This window comes from Tarenaya hassleriana, unplaced genomic scaffold (assembly GCF_000463585.1).
Source record: "Tarenaya hassleriana unplaced genomic scaffold, ASM46358v1 Cleome27, whole genome shotgun sequence".
NCBI lineage: Eukaryota > Viridiplantae > Streptophyta > Magnoliopsida > Brassicales > Cleomaceae > Tarenaya > Tarenaya hassleriana.
The window spans coordinates 1,695,339-1,704,793 of NW_010965946.1; the positions used below are offsets into that span (position 1 = coordinate 1,695,339).

The following is a 9,455-nucleotide window of genomic DNA, read 5'->3' on the forward strand; positions in this document are numbered from 1 at the left end:
TTCCATTGAAAAAAAAAAAAAAAAAAAAAAATCGACCGTTTGGGTAGGACGGTGGCGTGAGAGGGAACTGGCTCCTGGTATGCGAGAACCAGACGGTTGGTTACTGGCCGAATGAACTGTTCACGCATCTGAAAGATGGAGCCACGTCTCTTACATACGGAGGTAACGTGGGCCAGTCGCCCAACGGAGCGCTTCCGGCCATGGGGAACGGCACTTTTCCGCCCGACAGAGCGGCCGACTACAAGAAGAGCGCCTTCTTCGCGCACTGCGAATACTCGACCGAGCAATCGAACGGGATGGTCAGCATAGACAGCGCTCAAATGAAAGTTGTCACCGATCTCCCCTCTTGTTACAAGATCAACTATTTCCAAAACCAGGTCCCTGAGATGGGACAAATGTTTGCGTACGGTGGAGATTGTGGCAAGTGAATTCGGTGACTATATGGATCTGTTTCATTAATTATAATCTCTATAATAATATATAATATCATTGGTGTATATATCCCTATAATCTCTCTTTCCTTATTTTAAAATTTCCTTTCGTGTATTTAATCAATTGTATTGCCTTTACATGAGATTAGCCTTAATTTCAATAATGAATTTCTACAACTTTCTTAAATCCTAATATTAAGATGTAATAAAATTTTGGAAATGATCCACGAGACACGTTCTAAGTTGCGTAAAAACATATTTCACATTAGGATGTAGTTTTAATAAACCTATTGGGAGAAAAACGAGTTTTGATTGCACAATTTTTATTCATTTCAGTAACCAGACATCCATATATTTTTTAATTGGCACGAAACTTTGAATGTATCACTGTATCTAATATGATCGGTGAATATCGGATTTCAACAATTCAAGTTAAATATATTAAGATTTTATCAAACTTATTTTTTTTGTATATGCAGAAAATATTTTATTTTGTAAGCCACAAAGTTTTGATTGATTCTATTTGTCTAAAGAGCTAAAGTCAAGTGCTTTGACTGTTTCTGTTTTCATTTGTTTGTCAATAAAATGTTTTAAGAGAATTTTCAATACATTTCTTTATATTGCTCTAATTAGGTGATATAATTCCTTTGGGGGGCTTTAATTAGAGTGAAAAATCTGATTCTGAATTCAAGAATCCCATTGGTTGAATCATATAACGTTTTTATGATTCTTATAGATTAATATTTTTTTTACTAAGTTTAAGATAATTTTGATTGTATTTGTACAGTATAATGATATTTACAAACAACCACCTTTTCGAGATCCATTATTAAAAAACCACAAAATCCAGATATGTCACGTAAACATATCTAAGAAAAAAAAAAAATCTATTTCTACGATTGGATAGATTAATTTTTTTTTGTTAAAAAGATTAAAATGTTTTTATTTTAGATATTGTCTATATCATATTGTCATCATGTTAAGATTTGTAATATGATGTTATAGTAATAATAATATATATTGGTATCTGTATATGATCTCTCCATATCATCATAATCTATTTCTTTCCTTGTTTTAAATCACTTGTATTGTCTTCACATAATTGATATTAAGCTTTCATTTCTACAACTTTCTCAAATCCTAATATCGAGATGTAATAAAAATTTGGAAATGGTCCAAAGGGTACGTACGAGCTAAGTTGGGTAAAAACAGAATCCACATTCACATGAGCAAATTGTATAGTGATGTTCACGTTTGACCTCTGTGTTTCTCTTTTGGCAACCCTTCTTTATTTAAAGCATGACACATGTATAATATCTGTGTTTGAGGAATTCGGCAAGAGAATATACATACATACATACATACATGCATACATGCATACATACATACATAAACCTCTTTTTCCACCATATCTTAGGCAAGAACCATGGTTGCAACCGCGTTTGGCTGCACAACTTGCTCGGGCTGCTCGTCTTTGCCTTCCCAGATATCAGGTACGGCCTCCTTTATGTTGTGGATGCTGCTTAATACGTAGTCTGCTTCTGGAATATTAGCCACCGAGCCACCCACAAGAACCGTGGTCAGCCCTGCCGCTTTTGCGCTCGCTATGTTACGCGTGCTGTCGTCCAAGAACATCTGTCGGAAAATAATCCAACGAGAAAAAGGGTCTGAGCCAAAGAAAAACGGAATCTTTATATGATTCTTGTGTGTGTGTTTTTTGTTTCATCTATACCGTCTTCTTGGGGTCTACGCCAGCAAGACGAATGGCAGCTTCGAAGGCTTTCACGTCGGGTTTGCAGAGGATGGGAGCCTCTGATTCGATTGGAGGGTTAAGGGTTTCGAAGCATATGACCCCTTCAAAGCAGTCCTCGAGACCAAGCCTGCTGAGCACTCGAGCCGCATGCACCATATCTGCGTTAGTGAAGATCTACAGAAACAATGGAACACAGATGATCTGAGTAAAGTTTCAAACTTTTTTTTTTCTGAAAACAGCGAAAAAAAAGCCACTTACGATTTTGTGCTGTGGCATGGAGAGGAGGAGGTTCCTGAGAACTGGGTCGGGTTTTAGTTTCTCGTACGGTAGTTTTCCATGGACATACGCATGGAACTCGTCGTTGTCAAATTCATATCCCATAACCTGCAGAAAACGACAGCTTGGGTTTTACTTTTACCTGGTCGGAAAGAAAACTAAACCAGTGAATGAAGAGGCTCGTCAGGACGATTCTTTCACAGTTTCACTGACCTTGAGACCAGCCATGGTGGTTCCGTATTCCTTGTACAGGTCCAGACACATCTTGGGAACTAGGGTTTCCTCGATTCCCAGGCGATTCAGCATGAACTCTGCAATAAAGACACAGCAAAAAAACAGTTGAGAAACTCTCCCTTAATATATATATGTAAGCCATGTAATTAGAAACTCAAATCTTGAAAAGATTCATTCCTTGGATGTTGTTCCGGCAAGCCAAGTTGATTCCGGTGCTGAGAGGGTACAGTGTATCATCCATATCTGCAACAACGCCATATCAGTTTCACCAATACCGATGATTGATCTGATACCATCTCTTGTTATAAGAGGCATCTGTGTATTTATGTATGCACATATATATATTACCGAAAAACAGACACTCGTACTTGGCTCCAAAGCAATCCATCTTCAATGGCTATGCTGCAGAAGATAAGTTGCAGAGTTACAGAAAATTGAACTCTGAAACCTATATGTGAAGAAGAAGAAGAAGAAGAAGAAGAAGAAGAGATCAACCTATGGAGAAGAGAATGGGCTGAAGAGGAAGAAGATGGCCAAATTTATACAGATGGAAAGTCGATTCCTTTATTCTTTTTAATCGTAAAAAGCTTGTCCGTATTAATATTCGATCAAGAATATGTATTACACCGTTCATTGGCTTCTCTAATTGCTCTTTCCAATTTCAATGGTTTGTATCCACAAAAACCTAACATGGGTCAGTCCAAAACAAAACAAAAAATATATATGTAACATTATGAAAATATGATGTGGACTGTTGTCTAACTTTACAGAAAGTTGACATGTCACCATGGTATCATATCACCTATCAGCATATATCTATGCATGTATATGTGTGTGTGTGTGTGCATGCATATACTTTTGTGGAATCAAAGGGCAATACCACCAGTCTTTTAATCGTAACCACACGCATGGCTTAGAGAAACTCTGTATGCACTGACCGGTGCGTGTCAATGCGTTTGTGACGTCACAAAACATATTTCTACAAATATTATATAATGTATGCATGCATGTGTGTGTATAGTAAGGGTTGTTTGTATATATTGATGAAAATGCTGATGTTGTTAGTGATGATGATGATGATGATGATGATGATCCACTTGTATTCATATATGGTGGAATGTTACTGGTTTATATGCGGATACGTGCCAAATAGGATGAGGTGTGGAGCATATTTCTTGTTTCATATATAACGATACTTTATTCCTTTTTTTTATATAAATGTATTATGATTCTGACATCGCTAATTCCTCTTCCCCTTCTTTCGGTGACCTGTCGTTGTCATTTTATTAACCATAAAAAATAATAAAAACAAAAAAAAAAACTCGAACTTATCACGCACCACCATATATATTATTGACATAAAGTGGCTAATAATGTCAGCCGGTTTATTTAATCGCATTATGCTTGAATAAAGTTTTTTTGTTGGTTTAATACTTGAATAAAGTTGGATAATACATACATATATATATATGGTTTGGTTATTTGAATATGAAGGCAAAATAATGAATGAGAAGCTGAATCAGAAAGCATAGGAATGCATACTGTAATCCTAGGCCTAACTTAACGACCGTTCTAGAAGCAACATAGGATTCTTAGTGGAAAACAATTCCTTTACCTTTTTTGCACCGTTGAAAACGAGAGTCACCGTTTGTAACAGCGGCTTTTACTAAGAGTGGGTGTTGGGTGTTTCGTTGTTCGGTTCAAGAATAGTTCAGTTCGATTCTTTCGGTTTTACCAAAATATATATCAATCTGCTATTGTATTATATTCGGTTCGGTTTTAGTTTTGACCCGGTTCAGTTACAATTTTATTAAAAAAATTAGATCTTCTTAACAAATTTTTCGGTTTTTCAAAAATTTTTAAAATCCAGTTTAATTCCAAAATATTCAGTTTTTTATAAAAAAAAAATACTATTTCGAGAATTTTAAACGGTTCGATTCAAAAAAATACTACATTTTTTTATTAAGTACAATTCGGTTTCTCATAACCAAACGGAAACTCTCACTACCGCAACTTTTATGGTGTGGAGGAAAAAAAAAACTACAATACATTGATGGAAAGGAATTTTGATTGTTGAGGAAGGAACCAACATGTCCCTTGATTGATAATTTGATATTGGCTTTAATAAATGCTAATATTTTTAAAAAAACCATATAATCAATCCCCCTAAAAAAATATTACTACATGCTAGAATTAAATAAATAAATTAGGGAAATGTAGATACGACATCAGTCTCATACTCATATCCGCAAACACAAATCTAAAATTAGGATTCTCGTAATTATTTCTGCGATATTGCGAATTTAATTTCTAGATTCAGAAATAATTCTCTCATATTAGCAAAAGAAATTATATAAAGAGAAAAAAAAAGAACCGCTTTCCTCATGCAGTGATTCCATCGTTGATCTAATTTTAAGCCAATTGGAGTTGAGCGCACTACGGTGAGCTCCGACCAGTCAGAGAGAAATATCAAAGCGGCGAATCGGGATTTTCCGGCGGCCGAGATGCGGAGGATTGTGTTGCCGGCGGCGGCGGCCGTGTGGTGGTTGTGCTGCGTCGTGGGGGTTGTGAGGGGCGGATCTGCCGGTGGATTCGGGAGACTGAACGATACTTATGCGGCGATTTCGCTACTGGAGAGCAAGTTGTTGGCGCCGTCGTCTCCGCAGCCACTAAGGGTGCCTCTCACGCTTATACAGGGTGCTGACTCCAAAGGAGCCGGTAAACTTCGATTTCTCATTTTTCGTACCAGGTCGGAAGAATGCTTCTACTGTTTTTGATGCGTCTATCATCGTGTCGGCGGAATGTATATGGTTTACTTTGTTGCCGCATTCCCCTTTGGTGTTTACGGTTCGTTTTCGATTTGATTCCCTGAGATGCAAAATGTGAGGCTTGATTCGAAGTCCTGGTGCTGATCTGCTGTTGTTACTAAATCACTGGATGTTATACCTAAAGTGATCTTGTAATCCCAGATTCTTGGCTCTGGTTGTTAATTCTCGGTACAGCATCGGGCTCTTCATGATTTGGATTGGCACACTAATCGAAATGCTTTGTTTGTCATTGCGTAAAACTCTGATGGTATTCCTTTGCTTTGGTCGGTGAAGCATACTGGTGTTTTTAGCTCTTCGGATTTGTCAAAGATGTATCATGATTTTCTCTCATGAAAATGTGTTTGAAACTCCATTTCTTTGTACTTCTTGTGTGTTTTCTGACAATTGGTTTCAACATTGACTGCGGCAGTTTGTCTGGATGGAACACTACCTGGTTACCATCTACACCTTGGTTCTGGATCAGGTGCTAAAAACTGGCTCATCCAATTGGAGGTTTGTATATGCAACCTTCACATGTTCTGTCTTTGACGTAATTACTTTCCGAAAACTGTGTTCTCATATTTCTTCCTTCCGAAACCATTTTGGAAGTTATACATCAGTTTACGGCTTGTTGATTGTTTCATTTCCTTTGCTTGGTTTGCTTTTCTTCTGATGTAGGGTGGTGGATGGTGTAACAATCGCAGGAGCTGTGTCTTCCGGAAAACCACTCGACGTGGTTCATCAAAGTACATGGAAAAAGTTCTACCCTTCACCGGAATATTGAGCGACAAACCTGATGAGAATCCTGGTTTCTCCCCATTCATCACGCTTTACGCATTATGAATCTATGATCTGATTGCGTGTGGATGTGACTATATCAAACTGCGTGTATGTACATCATTTGATCCTCTATTTTCGGTTTCACAGACTTCTTCAATTGGAACAGAGTCAAATTGCGTTACTGTGATGGTGCGTCGTTCACTGGAGATAGTCAGGACGAGGTTGGTCAGAATGTTTGCTCGACATCTTTTTCCCTGTTATCTGTGACCTTTTTTTCTACCCTGAATGTTTCTGCTTTTACCTTATACCTGATGTATGATTGCTTACTATGGCTTGTGTTTAGAGTTCTGGACTCTACTACCGAGGACAACGCATCTGGCAAGTGGCTATGGAAGAATTGCTTTCTAAAGGAATGCAGAAAGCAGAGCAGGTTTTGCACTCTTTCGAGCCTAGCAGGTTTATGCATTTTAGTCTGGTTTGTGTTGCTAGCCTTTGTATATGTTCACTCACAAGTAGGATCTCTCTGTTTCAGGCTCTGCTTTCTGGATGTTCAGCTGGAGGATTAGCTTCTATCTTGCACTGTGATGAGTTCAGGGAACTATTACCTTCCACTACGAAAGTGAAGTGCTTAAGTGATGCTGGAATGTTTCTGGACGCGTAAATCCATCAAACTCTGTTTTCCTTTCTCAACATCTTTTACTTACTCTGCCGAAAACGAAAGGCATCATCCAACCTTAGTTGTCTTTGGCTGAAAACTATAGAGTGGATGTATCTGGAGGCCGTTCACTCAGGAATATGTTCCAAGGTGTTGTTACGCTTCAGGTAATCTCAGAATCAGAATTTCTTGTTAGTTACCTAGAAAACACGTTCCTAATACGATTCAACTTTATGTTATGCTTGCTTACAATATTTTCTCTGTTCTTTTGTGTTAATTCCAGAACCTAGAAAAGGAACTCCCCAGTATTTGCACAAACCACTTGGACCCAACTTCGGTAAATCTCTTTCTTATCGATGTCACTGTTATGAGCAAAGTTTCCAATAGACAGAGGTTCAACAATCTCTAGCCTATACTCCTGTGACCCTTTTTCTTTCTCTTCTCGGCTTCTCGCAGTGCTTCTTTCCCCAGAACCTGATTTCAGGCATCAAAACTCCCATGTTCCTTCTCAACGCAGCATATGACGCTTGGCAGGTACCCACTCTCTTCTTTTTCTTCTCTTCTATCACTGCAGTTGGACAATTCAATCTCACAAATATATGGATTCATCAGGTCCAAGAGAGCTTAGCCCCTCCGTCTGCCGACCCAGGTGGCCTCTGGAAGGCATGCAAATCTGATCACTCTCATTGTAATTCATCACAGATCCAATTCTTCCAAGGTGACCTTTTTAAGGAATGTCGTCAAATTCTCTCTTTGCGTTGGAGCAAAATGCAAATACAATCATCGTCGTGGCTTATGGGTTGTATTTATATTTACTATGTTCAACAGACTTCAGGAATCAAATGGTGAATGTCGTAAAGTCCTTCTCGGAATCTGCTGAGAACGGTCTGTTCATAAACTCTTGTTTCGCGCACTGCCAGTCCGAAAGACAGGATACTTGGTTTGCAGCCGATTCTCCCAGCATGGAGGGCAAGGTAAGAGCTTCCTCCTCCTGATCCTAAACCCTAAACCCAAACCCCAAAAGTGTTCAGCTATTTAGATACAACTACTCTAATCATATTCATAACAACTGTTTGTGTTCACTCACAGAGAGTTGCGGAATCAGTGGGCGACTGGTACTATGACAGAGCAACTGTCAAGGCCATAGATTGCCCCTATCCATGCGACAAAACATGTCACAATCTGATTTTCAAGTGAGTAAAGCTCCCTCTTCCCTTCTTCTTCTTCTTCTTCTTCTTCTTCTTCTTCTTCTTCTTCTTTAAGAACTGTACCATTAATGTTAAAACCCCGAAATTGTAACAATTGCTTGATCGCCCAAGATGGCAAAAACGGCATAATATGTAATAGACTCCCTACCTTGCATGATTTATTTATTATCCGGGATTTGGGAGACTGAGTATCGTCATCGTCATCATCATTTTTATTGGTGTTGTTATACATTCCCCGATTTGCAGTGTTGTTACATCCGCACTAGAGATCTCCGCTTCGTCCAGGTTTTATATTTCCCTCTTTCCCCTGCTTGTCAGTGCCTCTGTGGTCCCTTTGATGTTGACTGAATTCGTCCCCCGGATTCTGAGTTAGGTTCCATTAGTGAAGAGGGAAGCCTCTTCTTCCTTGCAATTTCATTAAATCACAAGGCATCACCATGTTGCGCACACAATATTCTATTCAAGATTTAAATCTCTAGCTAATGAAATCTTTTTTTTGTTTGCCCGTCATTCTACATTGACTTTGTGTGGTGGGAATGGGATTCATAAAACAGATTCCTGTGGGATGGGATGGGATGGGATGGGGCCCTCCTCCCTCGTGTCCAAAGTTTTCGTTTTAGCTTTTCTCGGCACATAATAAAAAACACGCACTGTTAAACCACAAAGCACAAAAGCGCAGTCCACATGGATGGCTTTTCATCACCAACGAACTCCCTACTCCTTTCGTATTCACAAACCCATGAACATGCATGCAGCTCTCCAAAGCAAAAACCGAAACTTTACATCAAACTTGGGAATATATCTTCATTCATCTATTATAGGTTAATGAGCCAACAAAAGTAAGAAAGATAAGGGGAAGAATATTGCTATTATTAGCAAGCATGGCGTGAGGCAGAAGCTAGAGCCACGGCTTGTGCCCACACCTTCAACCTCGCCTTAACCTCCCTCGGATCGTCACCTATCATCACATTCCCCACCAAAAAAAAAAACGAATTTCAGATCCAAAACCAATTAAGATTTCTTTGCATGAATAAACAAAATGAAAAAGAAAGAGATTTACCGGGACTGGAGATGCGCCAATCGCCGATGGGGGAGTTGCCGCCACTACTGGTCTGAGTTTCGAGGGTCGATCCGGCCGACGCGGATCCCCTGCCCGGACCCATCATCCAGTGCTCCAAATCGAAACCCAGATCCCTACCCGCCTTCCCTTCCTCCATATCCATCCTCATCGACCTCTTCCCTCCCCCTCCTCCTCCCCCCTCCCTCGTCCCCACCATCACCCCCCCCCTCTCTCCCGCCCCGTTTCTCTTG

General features: G+C 39.4%; 4 protein-coding genes across 5 annotated transcripts in view; 2 read left to right on the plus strand and 2 right to left on the minus strand.

Moving 5' to 3' along the window:
* The window catches only part of LOC104817418, a 2,821-nt gene extending 2,322 nt beyond the window's left edge, over positions 1-499 (plus strand). For both annotated transcript variants that reach the window (XM_010546612.2, XM_019202959.1), the window contains one exon: positions 48-499. In XM_010546612.2, the coding sequence (XP_010544914.1) occupies positions 48-428 (381 nt within the window). In that variant the 3' untranslated portion in view covers positions 429-499. The remainder of the gene's footprint in view (positions 1-47) is intronic.
* A 1,158-nt stretch (positions 500-1,657) lies between these two features.
* Positions 1,658-3,226, minus strand: LOC104817419 (uncharacterized protein C24B11.05). Its single transcript, XM_010546614.2, has 7 exons — positions 3,190-3,226; positions 3,043-3,096; positions 2,872-2,937; positions 2,674-2,771; positions 2,443-2,568; positions 2,164-2,358; positions 1,658-2,066 (listed from the first exon to the last, which is right to left on the minus strand). Exons 2-7 carry the CDS (start codon positions 3,080-3,082, stop codon positions 1,845-1,847), a joined length of 747 nt encoding a protein of 248 aa, XP_010544916.1. The 5' UTR covers positions 3,083-3,096; positions 3,190-3,226; the 3' UTR covers positions 1,658-1,844.
* Positions 3,227-4,929: 1,703 nt separating this feature from the next.
* Positions 4,930-8,654, plus strand: LOC104817421 (pectin acetylesterase 3). The gene is made up of 13 exons (XM_010546615.2): positions 4,930-5,412; positions 5,932-6,014; positions 6,180-6,309; positions 6,429-6,502; positions 6,625-6,711; positions 6,814-6,938; positions 7,043-7,103; positions 7,220-7,273; positions 7,393-7,470; positions 7,549-7,654; positions 7,765-7,910; positions 8,026-8,129; positions 8,391-8,654. Exons 1-13 carry the CDS (start codon positions 5,199-5,201, stop codon positions 8,515-8,517), a joined length of 1,389 nt encoding a protein of 462 aa, XP_010544917.1. The 5' UTR covers positions 4,930-5,198; the 3' UTR covers positions 8,518-8,654.
* Positions 8,655-9,420: 766 nt separating this feature from the next.
* The window catches only part of LOC109116831, a 1,305-nt gene continuing 1,270 nt past the window's right edge, over positions 9,421-9,455 (minus strand). Inside the window, exon 2 of the mRNA XM_019202943.1 lies at positions 9,421-9,435. Within this exon, the coding sequence (XP_019058488.1) occupies positions 9,421-9,435 (15 nt within the window). The remainder of the gene's footprint in view (positions 9,436-9,455) is intronic.

What these genes read in the sequence shown, in the direction of transcription:
- LOC104817419 (XM_010546614.2), bottom strand. Translation starts at nt 3,082, where the DNA reads ATGGATTGCTTTGGAGCCAAGTACGAGTGTCTGTTTTTCG. An exon ending in CCATGCCACAGCACAAAATC is followed by an intron (nt 2,359 to 2,442) that starts GTAAGTGGCTTT and finishes TTGTTTCTGTAG; the next exon opens with ATCTTCACTAACGCAGATAT. An exon ending in GCGTAGACCCCAAGAAGACG is followed by an intron (nt 2,067 to 2,163) that starts GTATAGATGAAA and finishes ATTTTCCGACAG; the next exon opens with ATGTTCTTGGACGACAGCAC.
- LOC104817421 (XM_010546615.2), top strand. Translation starts at nt 5,199, where the DNA reads ATGCGGAGGATTGTGTTGCCGGCGGCGGCGGCCGTGTGGTGGTTGTGC. An exon ending in CTGGAGATAGTCAGGACGAG is followed by an intron (nt 6,503 to 6,624) that starts GTTGGTCAGAAT and finishes GCTTGTGTTTAG; the next exon opens with AGTTCTGGACTCTACTACCG. An exon ending in CTCCCAGCATGGAGGGCAAG is followed by an intron (nt 7,911 to 8,025) that starts GTAAGAGCTTCC and finishes GTTCACTCACAG; the next exon opens with AGAGTTGCGGAATCAGTGGG.